Here is a 25,820-nt window from a genome sequence, read left to right as displayed (position 1 = left end):
TTCAGCGCGTGCAACTTGAACAAATATTGGTAAATCGTTTGAAACCAAATTGTATTTATTTTGAGTTGAAAGAAAATGAAAAACTAATAATATATTTAAAAACAATCAAGCCAAAATAAACACAAATGCAACTGACTAGCCAATGCCATAATTGCGTGCACACAGAGTTGGGAGACCCGCTAGGAAGAAAGTTTGGAATTGTTTAAAATGAAGTTAGTTGCAAATCCTCTTCATCCTCTCGAAAGCTTAAGAAATCATTTAACTGCAAAAGAGAGTGAAATCTTCGAAGGACTTGAAGAAAGACACCGCAATACTTAAGGTTTTGATTCCTGCAGGGGCTTTCTGCATACAAAATACTATAGTCTCCTTGAAAGTCTGGAGCATGACAATGTATCAGTACGTACTGCAAGAATTGACAAGTGCCACTCGGCATCACTTGCTTGCACACACAGAAACACACAAACGAAGACATCAAATGAATAACAACAGTATTAATTGCTTAATGTAATGCACCAACACACTCAAATAGCGCACTCATGTCCTCGACAGAAGATGATTTGCTTCGCAGAGTAGAAATGCATTTGTACGACATTGCGTATGAGTAATATCTCACTTGGCTCATAAACATTGAATGAGCCGACATGTCCTTCTTTCTCTAATCCATGCAATGCTAAGGCATGCACACTAACATTCTACACTACTTGCATGTATATTTAATAATGGAAAGTTGAATTTATGGAATTCAGTTTCAATTTATGCTCCAGAGATTTAGCCGAAGTACAGTAAATACCCATAGACTCTGCCATGAACAGGCAGCTCTGGGTCTAGATGTATAAGCCCACGACACGTGAGTTAAACAAGCTGGCTCTAATAAGCTGTCTTTTGACAATCGGTCATATTTTGATGTTGTTGTACGAATGTCGAATGCACACTAATGCTACAAACTTTCGCCTTTGGGTCTTCTTACCAACGTCAAAAGTAGAAACCTTTATATTTCGTGGCAACAAAACAAACACAACAACTGTATTGATTGAGATAATGCAAGCGCTTTCGTAATAATAATGTAGATAATTTTTAAACACAATCTGTAAATTTTATTTTTATACTGGAGCAATAAGAGATTTCTTTAAATGAGTTTCCCTTTAACACATTTGACTGTGTGAGTGCATCATTGCATTTTCATCATTATCTTCAATTTATCATAACTTTTTCCTTTGCATATTATAATTATTCAAACATATAGCACACATGGGACCATAAAGACCTCACCCGTCTCTTTGATATCCGTAAGCAGAATATTTTTTTTGTGTAATTTGTTTGATTGATTTTCACTTGTCCTTAGTATGCTGTGTGTAAAATACCTTGCAAATATTCGCTCTTTTATGGTTTTAATAGCGCTTCAAAAGCGACCACATCACATTGCGCCCCATTCCATGTCTTTCTTGTGGGAGCTTGAATCCGTTTCCTTTTCTTTTTTACACTTATAACTCTCATTAAAACTCAATGGCGCCCATCACTGGATGCCTGAATAGACCGCCAACTCAACGCATCAATACAAAAGTGTCAGTGTTAGTCTAAAATTTATTACAACATTTAATGAAAAATTCAAAAGGGGGTCGCCATCAAGGCCAGTTATTGTGCTAAAGTTGTCTTACCTTTTTAATATTTATTCAATATCATCATTTTCAATGGAGTACATGTGGAAAGAGTGATTAAGTGGTCGCTCACACACGCACGCGAATCTTTCTCGTAGAGCTCCCAGCCTTGTGGGCTGCTGTAAACTGTGAGCTCCCGTTGCTTCTCAGCAGTCACTATATACAATTTGAAATTTGTATCCGATTGCGGGAGGTAAGTGCACTGGTGCTCATCGACGAGTGGGCAGTGCAGTGGAAGCTGCCGCAAAGGATGATATCCTTGACCTCATTTCTGAATTCAACACATCCTCAGGCCAAAGCAGCCGGTTCAGTGTGGGAGGGGGACACTCGACGAACATGAAATGTGTGCCCCTTACAAATACTAAGCACTACACTGTATTAAACCGTTGAAGTGGTCATTTGAATAGGTGTATGTAAACAGTGAACTTTCTTGTGAGTCTCGAAGTTCCCTATGGCGTTATCTTTAGCGCTCATAGTCCATTCTCTGACAACATCTCCATATTTTGCACCACCAATGGCACAGCAGTGATGAAGTGTAATCTTCACAGCTCTCTCATAATATTGTGGTGATCGTTCATGTACGTCATCTTCATTTACCTGCATTCTGCAGTAGCTTTGTCAACTCGGTAGAAAAATTACTAATACAGCACCAGGCGTCATACCCAACTAAGTAGTTACAGCAACCAATCTCTTTGGCTGTCAGCCAGGCTGTCTAAATGGCTTCCTTATCATTTGTAGTCAGCAACTCATCGTGAAGTGCTTGCAGTATGCGCAGCCCATGTATCTCCCGCCATCGTCACTCCAAGCGACTCTGCGCAGCCCCTGTCTCCACGCGATTTTGCGCCAGGCCACGTGCTGCATCAGAAACTCATCGGCATACGCAAAGTAAATATGTAGCTGCCAGAATTCGCAATTGCTTGGGTTTAACGGGACATGTGCCTGTGGCGTGCATGGAGGAGGCGGTGAGTAGACGACGTGACTGCGCTGAAATCCTGCGAGACAGAAACTAGTGGATAAAATGAAAAGTGATGTAGGTGCAATTGGTTACACGACGCTTACATAACCGAATGGATTTGCATAGCAGCAGCAGCGGCGGGTTAATGTCCTTTCGATATGTAAGAGGTGGAAGTGGGGGTCAATGCAATTCAGCCCCACAGACATACAGATACACCGCCGGCAATTGCATACAGAGTGTCATTCCCATAATGCATGTGAATTCTTTAGAAATCGTGAAAAATTGCCAGTGGATAAATGTAGGTAGAAGCAAAAATGCTCCCGTAGGGACTAGCTTTAATAAACAGGAATGTAATGTAAATAGTACAAAAATCACCTGCGCAAAACACCACGTATTAGCCCCCGCTTATGTTGGTCTTTGTAATTATGCACTTAATATTGTCCTTTGTCGGTCCTCCAGTTATACACATAAGTGCATATTTATTAAATCATAAACTAGATTTGCAAACATCACCAAGAATCCAAAATCAAATATAGAGATATGAGAGTAACAATGAAGCCACCAAGAAAAGCGCCGGTATTCACCCAGTTATCTTTAATACATTTCAGGTCAGATCCTCTCTATTGTTGGCTTAGTTATTTTCTGTACCTCAATCAATACGAAGTTGATACTTTATTTAAGCCATATTGGGATCGCACGTATATGTCCCATACGTGGGTATCATCTTAAGGCCCTCCATCGGCAACGACAAAGTCTATCAATTTCACTTTATTCACAATTCAGCTTCATTTTGCGAACTCCACAAGTCTGCTTTCCAGCGCGCCATCATTTATCATTTAGAACAAAGCGAACTTCTCTCCAAACCGCTCCGGGATGAGTGCTTAGGTGTGCGGGTGATGGGTGCGGCTGTATGTGCCGCGGATAGAAGTTCAAAAACGACCACACAAATCGCGAACTTACAAAAACTCCAGAGCTTTTGGAATGCCGTCGACGGCAAGCGGTCACATCTGGCAGACTGTCGTCGAGTTTAGCTAGTAACTCAGGTTCCATTCTGACCTCATGGTAGAATGTGTTAGCAAGTGGATAGCGAAATTGAACAAATTTAAAGAACAACGAACGGAAATATCCATATACAAGAAGCAATTTTGTGAATGGCCTCGTTTCAAATTGTTATCATCTATTACTTATTTTACTTAAATGCACTATTCTTCGTTGTCAAGAAAAGCAGATTCATAAAGCTTCCACTCTTCACAGATAATATCATATTAATATTTTTATACCCCTCTCTTTGCAGCTGTCTGCAGTTTGGACTGCGGTCCCAACGGTGTCTGTGAGTCGAGTAAGTGCCGTTGTAATCCCGGCTGGACTGGAAATCTCTGCGATCAATTGCCCTGCGACGCCAGATGTTCGGAACATGGGCAGTGCAAGAATGGAACTTGCGTGTGCTCGCAGGGCTGGAATGGACGCCACTGTACGCTCCGTAAGTATTGATTCCTCTTTATAGTGATTCCTATTTGAGTAAGAATATATGCCCTACATACATACATACGCATATGGACCCAGTTGGGTGCCATGGAAGTGTGCAAGGTGTGTGGTTGTGCATTTAATGCACAATTGCGGAGCTTCAAATTACGACTATAACTCGCCCGTTGAATTGCATTCGGAGTGCACTCCGGCCTCGATGACGGTGGCGGTGGCGAGTAATGGTTAATTATCGGCGAGTGCTGTAGCTGCGGTTTGCCATTTCCGCTGCTTAAATTGAAAGGAAACAACGAGCAAAACACAATGCGACACACAAACGCCGATTGCTCTCTATGAAGCCAAGCGTTAATTAACGCCAATTAAGCCAAATTTAGTACAATAAAACGCACCTTGCAACGCCTCACCCATGGGGATATGCGGCGGCTCGCACACAGTTGCACGCACACGCGCACGGTCGGCGCCGGCAAATGCCAAGGAAGTGGAAAACATTTCCGTTCTATTAATTCTGCGTTTTCATTTACGGGTGTGAGTTTCGTTGTGCTCGTTAATGTGTGAATGTGTTGTGGTCAGATGGAATAACAAAAGGTCTGTAATCATAATCGATGGACCGTAGCACAATGACCCTTACAAAGGAGTTTACTGCCCATTTAGTGGCCTTTATCACCAGGGTCGGCAAGACGAAATAAAAAACCACCGCCACCACATAACTGTTTTTAAGACTGGCACTAAGAGTGAAACCACTTACAGGTAGCTGGTAAAGTCACTCTGATACAAACGTATTGGGGTTCCATTTTCGATTTAAAATAGGCAATTGTTGTTTTATTTATGAATCAATATTGATTGAAAATATGTTTTGAATTTATGTGTTATCTGACAAAATATATTATATACATATTATTTGTGGTAATGTGTTAAGTCAACTTAAACCAATTGTCCCCGGTACCATGTAGTTTTCTTTCAAATCACAAATCTAAGGCATTTGTTTGGATAAGTAATTATCAAGTCATAAATAATAATTATAAATTGCCCATAATAACCTTAACTCAACTAAGGTTAAGAAAATTTGAAACAACCCAGGAGTATTTTGTATATAAAACTATGGAGATGATAAATTTATCCTGAAACTGTCAAAGTATGCATATTTTGACGGATTTTTGTCTGTGGTTTCAAACAGTGCTGAACGCTGTCAATACTGAGCGGTCTCACGTTGAAGCCATCATCCCATTCCCTAGGTTCTCAGAATTTCTAGTCATGAGAACACAATCGATTATTTGATGTCCTCTTTGTGGGAGTTCTTCGCCAAGTTTTGCGCTGCTACTCTGCTCGGTTGAGTACATGAGGCGGGTAGGGCGGTGGCTGCGGCACTTCTGCGGAGCGGAGCCGTCGACTCAGCCAACGATATAGCCAAGCCAAAATATCGTAGGCAACAAATACGGCGATATACAGGGCGCAGAGCAGCAGGAAGGCAAAAACGCAGTACGTCAACATATCGATGACGAGCGCAGAAACAATAAAATTTCAGCCATCAACAGCCAACGCGAACACACGAACCCAGCGCACACAAATACAAGTGAGAGCTGGCAAGCGTGGACCTGTGTGAAGAGTCGCGTAACCGCCGAGTTTGCAAAGCACTTACTGACTTCCCGAAAAGCTGCTCTGCAACGAAGTAGAATTGTTTCACTCTTTCTGTTTTTCTTTCCACTTTGACTTTTCCTAAAAAAAGTGATAACTGGCTGAAAATGAGTTCATGGCAAGCTCCGAAACTCGTCTGGAAATATGTAGGCGAAGCCATTTGTTATTAATAATTTTTATGTAAAAAAAAACACCCACTCACCTTATCACATTCGATGACGAGCAGGGACTTTGCATGTACGGAGAGTGTTGCAGAGAGTTTCCATGCCACATCGCAGGCGGCGATGGTGTGCAGCAATATTTCTGCATTTTTAAGGATGCCTTACCTCGAGACGACGCTGCCGGCCCGCTGGTACCTCCATCATGCCCGCCAAGGCTTCAGCAAATTTGGTCTGCAGCAGACAAGAACTTTGATAATTTCGCTGTTCTGATGACTCTGCTGATGGCGCAGCTTCAACATGGCGGCCGGCAGCCTTTTTGTCACAATCTAATATCCTGTCGTGACTGGCAAAATGTTAAAGCAAAAAACTGCCTCATTCCGAATTCCTTGTTGTTTTCGCTGTTCTTATCTGCGTCGTAAATGTCACTGCGAGTACAAAGTGAAACTCAACGGCGACATGACAGCGTCTCGCGCGGTCGGAAACTGTTAGCGACAGCTGAGCGGTAAATATCATTTGTTCATATGTATGTACGTTTCTATGTATATATGTATGTATGGAGTGTAATGTGTACACATTTATTGATCCTAAATTGATTTCGAATTACTTCAACTCTAGCTTTCTCTACTTGAACTCTTTCACAGCGAAATTTGGCAAACATTTCCTAAATTTCACTCTTTTATTACCGTCCTTCGGCATTTACAACAGTGACTTGTGTATTACACATAACGAAAGAGTTCCAAATATTTTCTATCAGCATCAGAAACAGCAGTTCTTTTTGCCAAATGTTCAGCGCCTTTGTTGAAATTTCATAAATCTCCTACTGAGAATAATTATTACTTTAAAGCGGACACGCCCGCTGTATGAGGTCGGACATCGTGCGGTTTTCAACAGTTTCTTGCTTCACCTGCAATCTCCTCTCGCATGTTTTTGTTCCTCTTTTTTCTTTGTGTGTGGCATAACAAAATAAAATGCTTCGTCTCCCTTTCGTTTGCCTGCCGTGCCTTTACACACTTTTAGTTTACTCCTTATTTTGTTTCATAAACTTGAATGACACCACTTGGGCGGAAGACACTGGGAGTCAAGTCACTGCGGCGTTTGATGGAATCGTAGTCTCTCTGTGTGTCTGAAAAGTTCAAATTCGATTTGAGTTCATAATACTTGTCGAGGGAGCGAACTACATTTACGTCAAATATTTTATTGCTGCATGGCCAATCGAATAGCGAGAGACAGAGAGAGTGAAAGGGAAACTACTGAATGGAGTGGACTGTAATTGACAGTTAAGTGAACTTATTTGCCGAGAAGAAAACTTCTTGCTATTCAAATAAAATTGGCCTTTCACCGTGCATTTGAAGCCTGCTGGGAGTGAGCTTGACTACAAGGAGGCCAATATGGGGGTGTGAATGTCGAATGATTTATTTTGTTTTAAAGCAATAAATTGTTGTGGGGAACTACTGTTATTATTTTGAATATTTCGATAAATATTTTTAAGCTAATTTAAATGCGCTCTTTTGATTGAACTTCTTTCCAGCTGGATGCGAGAACGGTTGTTCGAGGCATGGACAGTGTACGCTGGAGAATGGCGAATACCGTTGCGACTGCATTGAGGGCTGGGCTGGCTCCGACTGCTCCATTGCGCTGGAAATGAATTGCAAGGACAACATAGACAATGATGGCGGTAAGTGAAATATCTTTATATCTATCTCATTCAATTCATATATTAGAGAACTTCCGCGGAGACTTTGAAACGCAAAAACTTCAAAGCCAGCCATATGATTGGTATTATGTCAGTCTACAATTTTTTTTTATTAAAGAGAAGTCGACACTTACATATTTATGTATGGTTTATACACTACGCGATGGAGTTGCATTCATTGAGATTGTAAGAGGAACACACATGTGACCAGTTTACATCGCCCACAGGTAAAAGGCAACTTGAAAGCGATAATAAAGCAATAAAGTATCAATGGGAACAATGCAGGGAAGGAAGCGTTCGAACAAATGAAGCTCATAAGCACTTGCAACTGAAACATACAGACAGAAACATATTACAGTTATGAATGATAATGGAAATAGGAAGGACCAACTTTTCACTACCTCCGACATGATTAGCTGTAACAAAAGATTACATTGTTGTGCAATTGAAAAAATATGCCGTTCACACGCCAGTGAACAGATCAATACGGTTCGTATGTGGATGGTCTGGAAATGAGTCAGCCGATAACGGGTCAAATATGCGAAGCCGTTTGTACAGACTCAACCTTTTCTAGAAGCTCAATTTGAGGTCAGCATGGTGACAATTTGCTAATAAACATATTATACACACGCTCCCGCTAAGATATTTCTGAATCAACACTGAGATCCATCAGCGCGCACATTTTGCATTTGTGCAACTGAAAGTGCTCATTACTCCATTTGCGTTAACGCTGGATCAAACATCCTTGAAAGCCTCAATGAAACATATGTGTTTACCTGCGGAAGTGCACTTCTGCTACTAATCCAATTGAAGAACAGAAGAAAAGGCTGCTTCAACACTTGCCGGAAAAGGGAAGAGAGTGACAATTGAAGCGAAAAGTGCTCACACGCTCGCATTCGCCAGGACAAATATGCGAAGTAAATCTGCATCAATGCTCATGTTTATTTTCCCTGGATTGTCAATGCAGTTTGATTATAAACAATTCGTTTAGTTTAACAACAACAATAAAAACATCAATAGCAACAGCATCAATCCACAAAGGTAAAAGAAATGGAGCAACGAAAGGCAAATGAGCGAAAGAGCGATGGCAGTGCGGCACGGGTGGAGAGCACGGAAGGAAGGAAGTGAGCCTGAAGTGTCATAGAACATTACGAGCCCCACCTTTGAATGCGCAAAGCCAGCGGGCGCAACGGGTGAGTAGAAAAGGAGGAAATAAACGGATATTGAAATCAACTTAAAAGCGTACAGCTACTTAACATTTACATTTTGTTGTCGTTGCTTTCACGTTCCCACTGTCGTCACTGTAGCTGACTGTCGACTGTCGACTGTCGCAGCGCGAATGAGTGGCTGGTTGGAGAGGGCAGGTGGATGGGCGAGTGGGAGAGGGAGCTGAGACAAGGCAAACAAATGGATAATGTACAAATAGAAATAAGAATGAAAAGGAGGAAAAACATGAATACGACGACGACAACACGACAAAACGAAACAGCTCAAGCGCCACTCGAGAGTGTTTCAATATTTGTAGCACTAGAAATCTTGGAGTGTGCACTCTTCAAGAAAATGAAATCGAGAAGAAAGCCCAAGACATTATCAGGGACCATGAAGTATGAAGTATTCCAGCCGAAGCCTGTCGGCCGGTGTACTCCTCCGCCATAAGAAGAGCGCATCCAAGAAGGCTTGCTTAAGCGTGTGCCGAATGTAGATATGTATGCGCTGATTCCCTCAATGCTGGCACGACAATGTAAGGCCCTAAACATACGTTTGTTTATTATTTAGAGAGGCAGCCGGAGAGCTTATGCTAATTTACAGTGTTGACGGCGAGGATGAGATGAAATATTGTTGCGGCACCATACACCTAAAAGTACGGCTCATTAGTCCCTATTAATGCGTTTTCAGTTGCCCCTCGCACCCCTCCTGTGCGCTTTCTGTTTGCGCCACCACTCCAGCTGTGGCAGCCATTGTTGCGAGTGTCAATCAGGCTGATTGATCGGCACTTCCGTTCTGTTCGTTACTGTAGCCACCGCTTCGCAACTCTTGCTCATTGCTGTTGATTTATCTCGTTTCAGATGGTATGACTGATTGCTCGGACAGCGAGTGCTGCTCGCATCCCGCCTGTGCGGAGCACATCATGTGCCTCTCTTCCAACGACCCCGTGGAGGTGCTGCTGCGCAAGCAACCTCCCTCTGTGACCGCGTCCTTCTACCAGCGAGTTAAGTTCCTGATTGAGGAGAACTCGGTGCAGTCCTACGCACATATGGACGAGTATAGCGAAAAGTGAGTACTACAGTTCACACATACATACACACAACCCCAGTATCCGAATATCTAGTCGCTAGAGCTTTTACTCGTTTGAGAACTTCTTAGGCAGGGCACTCATTTAGGCTAACTAATGAATCGAAATTTTCACATTATAAATATCATTGCAACATGTGTATGTAAAACTACGTTATATTATCGAGAATCGAAATCAGAGGCTTAGAAATATTACAATGATTAAGTTGCGTATGAAATATGGACCTAGATGCAAGGAAGAGAAAAAGCTCAAATCAAATTCGAAAGAATGAAAATTACATATTTCTATTTGAATTACATGTTATGTATGAGTATTGATTTTACTTGTTTTGATTATCAGTCAAGTGAATTTTGATTCTGTGAAGGAGCCTTAAGATTATGGTTTGAAAAATAATTGAAAAAGGCTGTTTTACAAAAGTTTTCTGTTTTAGTTGAAACACATTTAAAAAAAAAAAATAATCAAAACCCCAGATCATATCCTCCAAATCCTCCACCAATTCCCCTCAATGAGTCTATCATTTTATGCGTTGGAAATATTATATGAAAAAATAGAAGATATTTTCGTCCAAAATGGTTTTCGTTATTATCCAGTGGGAACGACTGTGTTCTCAATTGTTTCTACAGTATTTATTTCGTTAGCGTGTTCTTTTCGCTTATTTTATATTTTCAAATCTTTTTTTAAGCTCTTTTGGTTGCTTTTTACTTCGTTTGAATATTATTGATATCGAAAAGCTACATGTTTCAAAAATTAAAACAGTCAATGTAACAGTAAATGTAAGCTTTTATTTGAGCTTTTTCTTTTCTTGCCTATTGTAGGGTTACCGATTTCCAACACGAATAGTTTTTTCGAATTTAATTTTGTGTAGCCTTCAGTTCTTACTCTTATTACGTTATTATTATCTCTTCTTTTTTACGTTTTTAATTCATAAAAGGAAAAAGAAAATAAATCCAAAGCGAAATAATGATAGCACTTCATTGAGTATGTGTGTTGTCTAGTGTTTAACCTCCTTGTGTTCGTCTCACCCTGTAAAACGTCTCGAAAACATAACCTCATAACAAAAAAAAAAAAAAAAACAACAACAAAAATAAATAAATAATAATAGAAACATAGAAGAAACAACAGCTCTGGATCTGAAAGCTCAACCGCTCGGGCAACTTGGGTCTTGTAGTGTCTCAAGGGTCAAAACAAAAAAGTAATTGACTCGACTAAACCATAAAATAATATCCGTATAATGAGTTATCAAAAGCAAATCCATTTCTCTCGTCATGGTCTCTGATGAATCTCTGTTGGTGATATTCTTCCTGTGATTATAGTAAAAACTCAAATACATATATTGAGTTTGGAAGCGTTGAGAGTATTGCCAACGGAGATTCAGCAATGTCTTGGTAACCGTACGGCTGCTGGAGACCATAGTTTCACTACGCATAAGCAAATACTTTGATAGCATGTAAGGTACTGCAATGTTTGGTTTCATTGATAAATGGAAATTTTTAAAAAGTTCCATCTTTTTGTATTTTATTAATATTATTTGAAATGTCTGATTTATAATTCATTTGGTTTCCGAACATTTTCTTAGGCCTGCTATATGTACGGTTAGAAGTTGAAGTCAGTATAGTCAGTCGAGTAGGAATTACGTCTCAAACTGAATGGCGCCTAAACTGGAATTGACATTTGGAAAATAATTTAATGAGTTTAATTGAAACACGATTACTCAGTAGCTGTTTGGCACTTGCTAAACAATTTTAAGTTTAGTTTAGTTGTATCATCGTTTACGACCCTGTACGGTTCTGTACAATATCTAGACTAGCAAAGCAAATAGTTTATGAATCTGTTTAATTATCCTTGAAATCGTGTTTTTCTACCTATGATGGCTTCACCAGGAAGTAATGCCTAAAAAGAATTTATTGTTTTGAAGTTGTGTTGTTTAATTTTCAATTCAACCAATTGGAGTTGTAAAAGTGACAGCGATGTGCTCAATGAGACCAGTATATTGCATTGTAGATGCACAGTGGACTATAGGTTTTCTTTGTATTTAAATGGTAAAGGTCTACCATTTGCCATTCATGCGAAGCCCTCTATTTTGAGGTATCTGTGCTTTCTGAGATAAGTTTTCTTGTGGAAGCCTCTTATTGCGTTTTCTACGAAAGCTTATTTCTGCAGTCAGAGAAACAGTTGTGTGACATAACTACACTGCACATACATCGGCATCTGAGTAGGCGTATTACTCACATTTTGCCAAGGAGTAAGCAATTTAATTTTTATTTGCCTTTCTGTTCTGTTCTAATGCTTTGAGTTGTTTGCCTTTAATTAATTACTTATCTTTATTACTACTTTCTCTTGACAGCCAAAGTCACAAATCTAGATTTTCATGTATTTAAGTATTGATAATCTTTCATTTACGAACTCTTAGTTTTTCCAACAATCTAGAGGTCCGAAAGTGTCGTATTCAAAGGGCAGCAGAAAACTTTGCCTGATTTTGTAAATTGTACTTTTTTGTTGTTGTTTTTTGATTTAAATTTCATTTTCATATAATCAAAATATATGTAAGTGTGATACATACAAACATATCTCCTACCTGTAAGCTATTTAAGTAAGTAAATGCGATCGTAAATCACGCGCTGGAATGTGTTTGCGGGAGACCCTGCAAACAGCATTCGAAATCCTGTAAAGCCCGCGCTCAATCCACGAACAAAAATTAACGCCGAATCTCCATCGAACTGTCAGATGGAAATCGCAAAGTAGAGACACAAAATAAAATGCGAACATTTGTGCATTTGAAGATTTATAGCGGCTTTGAAGTGCAATTAAGGCATTTTTTAGATCAGCATACATTTGCTTTGGTTTGGTTTATCGATTTTCATTTTCATTTCGATTTTGTATTGGATTTTTTTCACGTTCTATGCTCTTGTATGTTTAGAGTTACTTTATCGTTATCGCTTCTGTTTGTTGTATTCGTTATTCCAATGTGCGTGTCCAAGTGATAAGTTCTTCTGTTTGGGTTCAGTATTTCAGTTCATATTACATAAGTATTAACAAATTACTAACCAGTCAATTATGTAAGTGTTGAGTCGGCCCGGCGTCGCGGCCGGAGCGAAGCAATCGGGTGCCAATGCGACAGTCTGTCAGTGTCCTTGTGTGTATTTGTCAAATGTAAATTTTAAGTTGAATCTTTCGTTTCGAGTATTTGAGTGTTCTGAAGTTTATGTTTTTTGTGTTTTTGTTTTGCGCGGAAATTCATTGAATTTCCGAGCGTTTGTTGAATGGGCGAAAGTAAATCCCCTCTTTTAGGGTCTTCGCCTTTAGACTGCGTAGGGAAGAGATGAAAAACAAAAATATTACAATTATAACAATGAAGAAAATATAATCGCAAACAAATTAATATTACAAATATCTATATTTTGTCTCTTTGTCTCTTTTTGTTTTCGATTTGTGTCCTGTCTTTTGTGTACATGTCTGTGTACCCTTTGTCGCTTTACGGCTGCTCGGCACAAAACGCAAAATGTATAAAACATACAATAACTAAAAACAAAACAAAATTAAATATCAACAAATAAAAAAAAACTTAAAAAAATGAAAAAAAAATAAATAAAATCACGGCCGAAAAATCAAAACACACTTCAAACGTGAATTATGAAAATTCCATCGCATAGTCTCTTCTGGAACTCATTCACACCTTGGTAAGTTGACAAACACAAGTGCGCTTCTAGGGACGTAGGTACAAGTAACAAAACTCACACAGAAATTCAAGAAACGACAACAAACACATTTTGTTTTTATTTCATCCAATGAGTTTATTTCGTTCCAAGACAAAACCGAAAAAAGCCATACACTTCTTCGGCAATTATCTTCCGAGTTTTGCTCGCACACTCATCCGGAAGTCGACTCGCATTCGGATCGATTCACTTTATTTCTGTCGGAAGCAGAGCAAATTTCTCGATCGGCGCCTTCATAACGCTTTTTTGTTGAGAATACACATTACAAATGAAGTCACAGACACAGAAAAAGCCAACAAAAACAAAACTAAAAACAATTGTAAATATTTTTTCGTTTTTTATTTATCTCTATGTATGTGTGTAATTCGCGGACGAATGCATCCTTAGACATGAATTATGCAATTAAATGGGATATGTTACGATTACTACCTATTGCCTACATTATTACTTATTAACTACTATAACTGTTATGAATATCGATTACAGTTGTTTGTTGTATGTGTACGTGTCTATGTGTATTCCGTTAATTCAATTCAAATTGTACTTGGTTAACAGTTAAGTTAAGTTTTGAGTTCTTTTGTAATATCATTGAGCTTCACTAACATCGATTAATCACATTTTGCCAATCAATCAGTCAACCAATCAATCAATCATCCCCTTCGTCGTATGATTTCTTCCCCTCCTTTTTGTTCTGCTATTTCCTCTATATCTATTATACAAAGTATATATGTTTTATTTGTTGCCTCCGATTCATTCGTATTTTATTGCCTGATATGTATATAATTATTTTCAAATTACAACAACAAAAAAGTTCACAATAATTATTCCGCTCACTTCTTGACTCATTGCATACAATAATATTTTTGTTATAATTTTTCCATTCGATTTAGTAAATTCGATTCGATCGCCACGTCCTTATCGCATTATATTTTGTATAGAATTGTGACATATTTGAAGGAGTTCCGTTACATAACCATAACCGTTTTTAGTAGATTCACTTCAACATCTTTCTTTTTACATATTTTTACACATGATTTTTGTGCTTTTTATCGCATTGAAGAGTGAAGTCACCACGGATTTTTGTCATTTCGTTTTGTTTCGAACTCTTGAGTGTCCAATTAGTACACTTTTGAGTGAGCGTACAACAGAGATTTATATGGAATATTGAACTTGGAAACTAGAAAAATGCAAAAACAACAACGCAACAGAAAGTTTCTTACTGTCCTACAACAGAAGAACAGATTTGAAGAAACGTGAAAACAAACTAACCACAGCCCTTATATGTGCTCCCAGCCCCCAATTCAGAAACGAATATCCCTACATGTTTAAATAATATACATAAGTCATAAAACAAAAATAACGAACAACAACAATAATGTGTTGAGAAGAATTAAACTGATAATCAAACTATAATAATACCAAACCTTCCACTTTTCCCAATTGTCTGCGTCTTGAAATCATTTGTTTATCACCACTGCCCCCGCCCCCATACATGTACACAGAAACGCCATGCCACCAACCCCCGCCCACATCCACCTTCCCCACATATGAGCGTAGTCGCTTCCAGTTACTACACTAAATGAAAAAGAAAACAACAACACAAGAAATCAAAAATCGAACACTGCATAGTTTAAAAAAAAATAGTTTTGGTTTTTCGTTCACTTTTATTATTTCCAAATTATATTTTAAAGTATTTTCACAATCTTAGTAAAAATCTAAATAAAAAGTTACCTAAAAGCAGAGCCTGGGATAAGTTTCATGTTGCAAACCAGAATTAGCAAGAACTTAAGGGATCATTGAGAGCAGGAAAATATATATGTATATACTATAATTGTATTCGTTAATGTTAAATATAGCGAAATTATCGATAATAAAAATAACGACACAACACCCACAGCTATTATTTATCGAAGAGTTTATATCCAATTATCAAACTGATACATACATGTGTAAATAACTGTTTATTATAAAATTTATGTAGAGTAATACCGTTATATGAAAGCCGAAAAATAACAAAAATCCGAAAACTTATAATCTTGCTATATACTTGAAGAGCACTCTAGAATTTAGAACCGATACCGGCGGGTGCTCTGAGGCATGAAGCGCGAACCGTTAGCAGCCCAAACACATTTATTTCCATTAGCAATCGAAGGGCATTACTCACAGCTAAATAACTGGTAATCCGTTTTAGTGCAAAAACAAATAAATCTACGGGAATGCAAATTCGCCGGCTAAATAATACATGGACATAATAAATTGCAAGCACTTTTCAGCTTAGCGGCGGAAACGAGCGTTTGAAAGCCATTTGGGACAATGAGAAAGTTTATGTATTTTTATAAAGCGGCCAACGCGCCAAATCATCACTATAAAAGTGCATAATTCCGGTACTTGGAGCGCGCCTCACCACTTAAGCGTTGGACCGCACTACGGGCCCACCACGGCGTATACATAACAAATGACAGTCACCTCACTTCATATCAGCCCGTTAATGTTGCAGTGGCAGTGACGTAAACACGCAAATAAACAAAATGCTGCAATAAAACAACATAACGGCACAGCTGACGCAAAATGCGCCAAAAGGAGGGTGAGAGCGTGTGTGTGTGGAGTGCTCCAGTTCAATATTTGCCTGCAGCTGAAAAAAATAATATGTAAATGTTAACACCGACTACAAAAAAGTGGCAACGCCAACAACAAAAGGCTCTGTGCGCACTAATGCAAGTGGAAATGAAAGTGTATATAGAAGCAGAAATAGAAATAGAAGTAGAAGTGAAATGGTAATGGAGAGCTCGCATGTATGGACATAAAATTTAAATAATTGCAAAGCAGATTAAAAGCGAATCAAGTAGCCTTTGGCGGCGGAAGGGGGAGTGCGAGTGATCTATCCACGGTTGGAGCGAAGCCCAGGTACACAAAGCGTTTCCGTCGCGTTCGCTCGCCACCTGCAGACAGACAACACACCGCTGTCACTGCCGCAGCAGTCGCCCACATGCGCACTAATGCGTATTATATTTCGCCATTCGCCACAAGCTGGCACGCACACACCTGTTTTAGCGGTCTGCGCGGCGCGGTGGGGCATGTGTGTGGGCGGCTTAATGCAGCACTGCAGCTGAGTGTAAATAAAATATTGCAATTTATTCGTTATCGTGCGCAACTGACACAATAAAATGCTTTTTTCCACATTCCGTCTCCTGTCCCTGCCCCACCGCGCCGCACCGCTGCAGTATGCAATGTAGTCATGCCACAGTGCCACAGTGCTGCCATATCGATTGTAGTTAGGTTGAGTGCACATGCAGCACATAAGGAAACAGACAAATAACGGCAAAAACGGTTCAAATGTACAGACACAAACAGTTATTAGTATTATTGTTTTTGCCGCCATTATAATAACGGACGAATCTGAATTGTGTTATTGCATGCCGACGACCACGCAAGCGAACACACCGATAAAACTGAGAATTGTCCTGTTGCCTCGCACAAAATATTGCTAATTGCTGCACATTTATTAAACGCTTCTCTAATATAGATTGATGCCAACAGGAGCATCATTAGCGAGTGGCCTTTTTCCTTTGGAAGACTGTTAGAAAGGAATTCTAATTATTTTTAAAGACCTAGGGATGCGTTCAGATTGAAGGCTTTAACGGTACATTTAAATAAGTCGAGGGAATGCAATATGACCGTCCAGCAAATATCGATTTACAATAGAGTAATGCTTGTGCCATCTATGATATATCAATATCAACATCAATAAATTTTCAGTGCCGATTTCGTTCAGTGTACTTCGTTGTTGTTGCATTTTCGTTGTTTTTTTGCTTTTATGCACGTCTAGCGGTTTTCGAATGTGCGATTTATTTGTTGGGGATTTACAAGCAGACACACATCCGCCAGGTCGCAGCAGAATCACTGTAAATTATCGAAATAAAAATGAATGGCTTTTAAAGCTGTAGCACGGCGAAGTGTGGCAAGTGCGAGCGGCAGTGGCTCAGTAGTTTGCATTCGGAGTTTAGCGCCAGCTTTATCACATAATTTCCAACTTACATTATGGTGCCACCCATAATCCATTTCAAAGATGATAATCGTTGTCGATTTTATTGCGCATTCCAAATGACAGACACACCATTCCCCACCATGCCTCTGAGTCCGACATGGCGTGTGAGGCGCCCTTTAGCGAGTGACCCTTATTCGTACCCATTCTCATCGGTGACTGCTCCGCTTTCATGCGATGACTAAAAAACCTTGGTGTATGCGTATTTATTAGCTGCCAATCACTAAATAGAAATCAAGTTGTGGCGCGCTTTCCCTCTGCCACTCCACTTGCCACAAAGCAATTGAAGAGCAGGTAAAAGCCTTTGGAGAACACCCGCGGCGAAGGCAACTAACTGTAAATACGCAGAAAATAACAAAAAACGGTTAAAAAGAAATCGAACACAATAACAATAATAACAACAAATAATATGCACACTTTGTAGAAAACGGCGAATTGAGGAAATATAGTGAACAAAACAACAAGAGCAGTGAAGGAGGGAAAAGTGTTTTCTAGTTACTTTGAGTTCCTTTCAATCAGAATGAAACTTATTTGTGTCGCAAACTGAACTGTTTCCTGCTGCGCCATCACGCGCTCCACCGCAGCCGAAACGACGGACGCAGCTGCTGATTACCTGCCATTTGCTGGCGCGGTGGCAGCACGCGAGTGCCTCCTTTGTTTCTCGGCTAAACCTAATTCTGTTTGTATTCATTATTGTGCTTTCGCACAGATTTCCTCTACTGTGCCTCTCCTCCCACCCCTGCCTTCCGCTCCGACGGAAGCGAGTGCGGTAGCCGCCGCTCTAACACCGCCCAGCACCATTGCATGGGCTTATTGTCACTCAAGTGTTCTTTTGCAATAACAACAACAAAAATGAGTGAAAAACAATAGCGAAAAGTAGCGAAGCAGCGAGTAACAAAAGCCGAAGAAGTGGCTTCATAAGACGGCGGAGGACGGCCGCGCATAATAGAAATGAACAATGTGGAAATTGTAAATTGCGGAGAATATAAAAAACAAAAACAAAAGCAAAAAGTAAGGAAAACTATTTATAACAAAGCAAACACTGCTCCGGCTCCTCAACTCAATTCAACTCCACTGAACTCCACTTCGCTTGCGAATAGTGGCGGGAAAATCTTACTTCCTGTTTTTCATCAATTCTATTATTTTTGCAAAGTGAGCGCGCATAAATGGAAAGAAAGCCAAAGCGAAGAACGTCAGCTAAGTTAACAAAACACGTAGCCGATGGAAGGGACGAAGCAAAACGCTCGAAACAGTTCATTGTTCCGAAAACGGTAACAAAACGAAAGTTACTTGCGCTCATCTTCAGCTCAGCCCTCCTCCCCCTTCGGCACACACCGACGTCGCAGTGCAAAGGCAGCGGCGATGTGAATGCACTTTTGTTGCAAAACTAGGTGAAGTGTTGAAAATACAATGTGCCTCTCCCACCTCTTCCCCACAATGGTGCGCGTTGCAATAATGAGTTGGCGGCGGCGGTGGCTGATTATCTGCGCCTGCAATCGAAATTATTCAGCGCACAATTGAAAATGTTCCAAAAAATATGTGCAACCGAGTAAGCGGCAGCGACGCCACAAACCCAAGCGAGGCGGTGTCGATGGAGCGTGCTTCGCGCTGCTGAGCAGCAACAAGCGCTGGAAAATTCAATGCATAAATAATGGAAAAATTTAAATTCAAATTCAAATTTCGTGCGCTGCAACAACATTTTGCATAAAAGTAATCAAAAATATTTTAGTTTGCCATATTTTAGTTGGTTTCATAGTTGGACTTCACTCAACCGGAGGATGCCAGCCCAGTCGTGTCGTTCAGCGACTGAGGAAGATGGATATGCACACATTACGGTACATCACGAGATGATGCGAACTGGTTTCTTAAATGAAATTGTAAATAAATGAAATAAAGGGCTGCAAGTGGATCTCGTATTCGTTTAGTACAGAATAAATTATTAGACGCCCTAAACACCCTACAAGTGTCTTGAAAAAGCATATGGGGGGAGTGGGGTTAATACAGTGGAATATGTAAGACCCTATTCGTGGGATTATATACAACAATATTTGCACTAAATATCATTATGGTAATACGATGGTAGAATTTGCGAAGACTATTCATCAACGTCGGGGGCAACACTTCTCTTCTTCAATTTTGTGCTGCTTGTTAAGTTATATTCTCCAAATAGAGCTTATAAACAGACATGTTTAGCTAATAGAGCCTGCGTGGAGATATGGGTATCCACTATATTTCTAAGAAGTTTATACAACAACCACAAGCGCCTAAATGTATCCAGTGTTTGCTTATCGCTCAGCAATTTTCCCATTTCAATTAACACTTCCACATCAAAGTTTTAATGAGTTTCTATTAAACGTGAAATTGCCATGTTTTACATAATTGTGTTTCTCCTAAAACATAAAGTGTTTTAATCGCATTTTAATACGCAACTGACGCAATCAGCCACCACCCATACCTTCCACTTCCACTCCCACCCCCACCCCGCTTGCAAATAAACAATTTCGCTTCGATTGTTGCCAGGCGTCGGCACCGAGGTTGCCAACAGCGCTGCCCGGCAACAATCAACAGAAATGTAAGAGTAATAAACAACTTGTTATTTTAGCTTACATTGCATAACATTGGCTATCACTTTGAGCCGAAATTACACCCGCCCAGCAGCGGGGGCTCCACAGCGTCAGCTGCACGGCTCTGGCGGCAATGGTTCAGCCGAGCGCCCCTCACCCGCTAAGCAGTGAAGCCATGAAGCCATCAATTTGTGCCTAAAGCTTTCAGACGGATTCGTTTTTATTGCCACCCCAACTCTTAACCCTTGTAGCGGCATTCGACCTTTGCGCCGTGTAATTTCAATTGAAATCTGGCTGTGTGTGCGTGCGGAGGTTGTTTGATGGATATATTTGCTGTAATTCCATCATTCAAGAACGCTAAACTTTAACGGCGCATCGCCAATAAACATCCAGAAATTAATTGCAGATCCGTTGGCAGATGCAGTTACTCAGACGGATAGAACGCACGGGGTATGACCTTGAAGCGTCGGCGTTATTCGCTCCAAATGTCAGTCTGAAAGGAAATGTCTTCAAGAGAACGGCAATTGCTATCAAATTTGTTGGCTATAAATATTTTATTTGCAGCAATATGTGGCATTACTAGTTTACAGCGGCTTTGCTTCATATGCAAATGAGGAAATTACGGCCCAAAGCCTGCTGGCTTCAACACATGCCTGCCGAGGAATTCAAAGCTTTAAGCGCCATTAAATTGAATTCTGACGTGTCAGCTGTCACTGCCGTCGTCCCTGTTGCTGGAAGCTAACTTAATGGAATTTTCGGTATTGCCCGGCGCTCGTGCACACACATATGCATTTATGCACCCTCCTGGGGTGTTTTTGTGCGCGTTCAGTTTTTCCTTGTCGGCATTTAAAATGAATTGTGTCAAACGCTGAAAAAATGTGTCTACATGCCGTAAATAGTTTTTTACAGCTCACAGCGCACACACACATACTGTTGGGCTAAGGCAGGTGGGGGCAAAGCCTTACCATAGTAGGCGGTGGCGGCTGAATATTCTTCCGTCCACTAAAATGGCTGGCAGCCAACAAACGCCGAGGCGCAAAAAACCGCAGATAGCAGAGCGCGACGAGGCTCCTCACAAGCTGCCGGGTCGCCTTATCTGCGCGTCCTTCGTTAGGCTTAGACTTATTTTTCCGCTTGCAGTTTTCCGCTTTCTGGTGACGTTCGAAATAAAAAAGCCAACTTATGTTAGTTTATCATGATTTTTCGTGGAATTTGTACCATGTAATTCCTGACACAAACAATTTTCCGCGCCTTCACCCCAACCTGGTGCATGTAGCCAAACTTCGAGCCTGGCTGCAACACTGCCGTCCTCAGCATATTTTTTCCTTCGTGCTTTGCCTTCGCTTGCTTATGAGCCTCCACTGCTGCTTTCCGCGTGTGCATTTAGACAACAGCGACGGCGCGCTCGGCTCAGTTATTGTCCTAAGCACTGCATCGCCTCCTTCCTCTTCTGCCACCAACAAGCACACATGCTGCATAGACATTGGAGTGCGCGAGTGTTGCTGCGGACGATATGTGGCAGGAAGCCACCGGTCGGTGGGGCACACGGCAACGCAAAATGTAACAAATTCTTTTCTTTTTACTCACTTTCGTGTTTCTGTTGTGTTTTTCATTTATGTACCATACTTTAGTGCGCCACAAAACAACCGACAACAACAATCACGTGGAGTGGTTAGCAACGAGCATTTCTACGGGCGAAAGCAAAACTCGGTTGATTCTTTCCACGAACTGCAGAGGGCGCTGCGCTTCCGTTGGTCGCGCACAAGGACTGGCTTTGCCAGGCAGGCCAGTTGGCAGTTCCTCGTTACGGCGGCGAAATGGGTGTGTCGCGACAGGCGGAATGTGACTCTGTATCAGCTATTTTCTTGCGCCATTTACCGCGCACGAGTCCTTATCTTCCTGCTACACGGACTTCTCACTCGCATGCACGACATGTCCGCTTCGGTACAAACGTTTGAGTGTGTATGCGCTGTGAGGGTAGCATTTTTTATGGACACATATACTTGCAACACTCAATTGCCCATCGACTGTATCACTTTGTGGGCTTTTGCGGTTTTATGATTTACGGAAACGCTTATGCGATGTCGGTGTGTCAGCGCGAAATTGCCATCGAACAGATAACTTTGAAGTGCGCGCAAAACAAAATGGGAAACCCGTCGCTGTCGCAACGACACAACATGGCTGCCTCACACCGTTCGCAAGTTTTCAAAGTGTTATGAACTACAAAGGGTGTACAATAGCAATTTCGGGACAACTTCCAGATACTTAAAGCGCCACATTATCTATCTAAACATTTATCAAAGGGCCCGGAAAACAAAGAAATATAAAAAGAAACTAATGCCCAGCGTTCTTTTCCACTTGCTAGTTTCAATTTTTGCTTTTGCCGGGCGCTGCGGAGGGCGAAGAAAGGCTTAGACCATTTCCGATTCGTGCAACCATAATTACTAGTGACAGCCTACAAATGTACTGCCATCAAACTGCGCCACCGGCCACTCCTTGCCTGTCCTTGTTCTGCGCTGCCCCTTCATGCTCGAATGTCTTTTCATTTTATTGTGCAACTTACAATTAAAATAATTAACTTAAATGCTACAAAAAGGTTCGCTCCATGGGAAAGAAGTCGGCGACTTGGCTGCCAAACAATTTCCGGAAGTTGAGCAAAAAGTGCAAAGACGACGCGGAAAGCGAAAGAAAATAGAAAAATAGAAAAGGTACACTTCAATTAGATTAAAATCACAAGAAGCCATGCGCGATTCCATTGGATTATAGTATGCTGACAGAAAGTGCAAACCTGTTGATGCGAACTCTGCTTGCAAAGTCGTTAAAGTTCGCTCCTTAAAGACACAGAATGCTATCTTTAGATTCTGGCAAAAGACAATTGTCGAAATGGACCGCAACCACCGATATGTGGTCTACTTTATTGACCCGAAACATTTATCTCTTCAAATAGTATTCCCCAGCGGCCTTAATGTTCCCTGTTTAAAATCCGTTCGGTTGCTCTGTAGCCCAGTACCCTTTTACGATGCATTAGCCAATACATAAAAATAATACCAACTATATGTGTGTGTGTAATCGCTAGAGTTTATCAAGTGCTGAATGGGCTGCCCGAGTGGCAAATGGGCGGAGTCTATATCTCACCGCTCAGTGAATATGTTTGTAAGAGCAGTAGGAAATAGTGATTATTTCACACCTGCATACACATGAACCTTGCATGAAATTGACTACCAGTGATTTCATTTACAGAAACTTGGACATTCTTGACAATGGTCTGGCTCTTTTGGCACCCTAGTATTAGCCCCTACCAACCAATGGACCGAAACAAATAAAAATGATTAATCAATTAGCAAGCCTAAGTCCATCTAAAAAGGGCGCAATGGCTTAGACTTCCAGCTTTAACTTCGTTGTCTGATTACTGGGGCGTTTAGTTCACCTACTGGCCAACCTAATCTCTTCCAATAAAAATCACTCCCAGTGAATTTGACACACTTTCCTGAGTGTTACCTCAAAGCACACATGCTCCTTGCCTCTGTGCTCTATTCACGAATAATCGACAGAGAGTTCACGCTCCGGTTTGATGAATTTGTCGGCCAATTCTTGCCGCTTTCAGCCCAGGCGCTGTGTGTGTATGTACCGTTTCGTGCAGTAAATATGTCACTGGGCTTTGGTGCGTCACAACAAACTGCAACTGCCAGGCATTGCGGCATGCAACTGAAGCTTAACGAATAAATTGCCTGCCTGAAACAAGTGACACTGGCCGCCTCAGCAGTGACATCTGGGGCGCATTAATGCGTTCCTTATCACTTGCCGCACACGAAGAGCCAAGCGGACGCGGAACTCGGGTGCTTCTGTGTGCGTGAGTACTAATGTGCAACCATAAAAATGGAAATAATTCCTTGCGATTCTTTGGCAGAATGACGTCAAAGGAACTGCCACTGCCGCGCTGCTCAGTATGGAGGATACTTTGTTGCGAAGATAAAGCATTAGGAGCGTTTGAAATCGTTGCAAGCGTCCCGAGCGCAGCGAATGAGATTTAAACACTTTTCTACTTCTGAGTGGAAATATTCATAATTGAATCTCACAATGGCATTTGAGTGAGCGCAACATTTACTATGTAAAAGCCACTTGAGCGCAGCTGCTGTGCGGGCGGGCGGCAAGGCAAGCAAGTGGCAAGTGGCATGTGGCAAGTAGTTGGGCTTTCTGTTGCTGTCATCTGTTTGAGGGGCTCGAAAAAGCGAGTGCGCAGAAAATTGCAACACTCAGCGACAGCTTTTCAAGTGTCACTTTTGCATGTCATATTATGTGCCCTAATAAATGTGTATGCCGGCGACGCGCATATAGCAATGGAATTCACTCTCGTATACTCACTCAGGCTCTGTACCATTCACACAAAAACGCTGCCGCTGCACAAAATTGCGCCATACTAAATTAGTGTGTGCATAACTCTCCGCACAAAGGAGCACACACTCGCACATGTGGCATGTGTGGCGCTCGCAGTCGCTGGCTGAAAGCCGCTTTCACGGCCCTGCGTCGCTATGCAAATTTACAAAGTGCAAATTATGCCCTACAAAGCGCTACTTTTGTGCGAGCAAACTTAAAAATTCTATTTAAAAATTGCTGTTGCTGTTACTGTTGACGGCGCTTTGAATGACTGCGCGAATGTGTGAGCGAAGAGCGTCGGAGAGTGAGTGAATAAACAGATGCACTTGCGATGCATGGAATTTCCAAAACGGCAAGCCAGAGGCGCTTGGCAGCCACGGACAGCTGGCTGGTGGAATGGAGAAGGGGAGCAAGCACTTCAACAACATATTATAGCAGACATAGCGGCTACAAACTGCTGCGCGTGCATGCTCCACAAGAAGAGCTTCACTCGAGCCATTTTGTCAATCCTGGAAGTATTGGGGGCAGCGAGGGCGGCGAGGGCGGCGCACAGTGCAACAAGTTCGATCAAAAGTGCGAGATTTTCCATTTTAAATAAGTGAACAATTAATTTTGCTAGATTTTAGCTCAAAGAGCTTCGAAATTTGTCTTTATGGGGGCCAGAGTGCAAACAACCTCCAAGTACTGCTCATTGGCACCCTTCTGTAATCATCCGAGCCCCTTTCACCCAGAAAACTGGCAACGGTGGAGCCATAGAATTGTAACACTGTGCGCACTCACTTCCACATGCGAGCTTACGAGGAAGCGCGATAATATTCATACATATTCACAGGTGGAAGCAGTGGTGATGAAAGATGAACGGCTTAAGGACTGAAAGGGGTTTGAAAGCGAGAATTAAAAGAAAGAATGACTGCAATCCGCAACTAAATCATTGCTTGCCCTTCCGAACACAGCGCCCCTTGCCAATGTACTCGTATGTGTGTAATAAATTACTTTGTGGGCACTTATCAACACAAGCATTCGCACGCCTTGTCTTTCTGCAACTGTAAAAATGCGAAAATAACGGTACTTAAATCATTTGCTTCGCTACAAATGGAATGCAACATGTGCACTCTCGTGCGATGTGTGTGTGTGTATGTCGCCACCATCGCAGATTAAAACTGGTAGAAACCGGGAGGAAAATTGCCTGAAAGAAGTGCAACTGTGTGGTCTGCGCGCGAGAGGGCACGCGTTGCCGCCGTAGAGTTCATGTGGCA

General features: G+C 41.3%; 1 protein-coding gene and 1 long non-coding RNA gene across 5 annotated transcripts in view; one reads left to right on the top strand and one right to left on the bottom strand.

The window, feature by feature from the left end:
- The window catches only part of LOC105212812 (teneurin-a), a 224,497-nt gene that overhangs the window by 159,537 nt on the left and 39,140 nt on the right, over window positions 1–25,820 (top strand). For 2 of the 4 annotated variants that reach the window (XM_011185098.3, XM_011185100.3), the window contains 4 exons: window positions 3,905–4,090; window positions 7,414–7,560; window positions 9,645–9,852; window positions 13,522–13,548. In XM_011185098.3, the coding sequence (XP_011183400.2) occupies window positions 3,905–4,090; window positions 7,414–7,560; window positions 9,645–9,852; window positions 13,522–13,548 (568 nt within the window). The remainder of the gene's footprint in view (window positions 1–3,904; window positions 4,091–7,413; window positions 7,561–9,644; window positions 9,853–13,521; window positions 13,549–25,820) is intronic. The other 2 variants (XM_011185099.3, XM_011185101.3) reach the window with 1 other exon arrangement.
- Window positions 373–3,909, bottom strand: LOC128921858 (uncharacterized). Its single transcript, XR_008471170.1, has 4 exons — window positions 2,986–3,909; window positions 2,715–2,873; window positions 1,656–2,647; window positions 373–1,574 (listed from the first exon to the last, which is right to left on the bottom strand). It is a non-coding gene; the product is annotated as an uncharacterized LOC128921858 (long non-coding RNA).

The sequence above is a fragment of the Zeugodacus cucurbitae genome, chromosome 5, assembly GCF_028554725.1.
Source record: "Zeugodacus cucurbitae isolate PBARC_wt_2022May chromosome 5, idZeuCucr1.2, whole genome shotgun sequence".
Taxonomy (NCBI): Eukaryota; Metazoa; Arthropoda; class Insecta; order Diptera; family Tephritidae; genus Zeugodacus; species Zeugodacus cucurbitae.
This window is presented reverse-complemented; position numbering and strand designations above follow the sequence as displayed.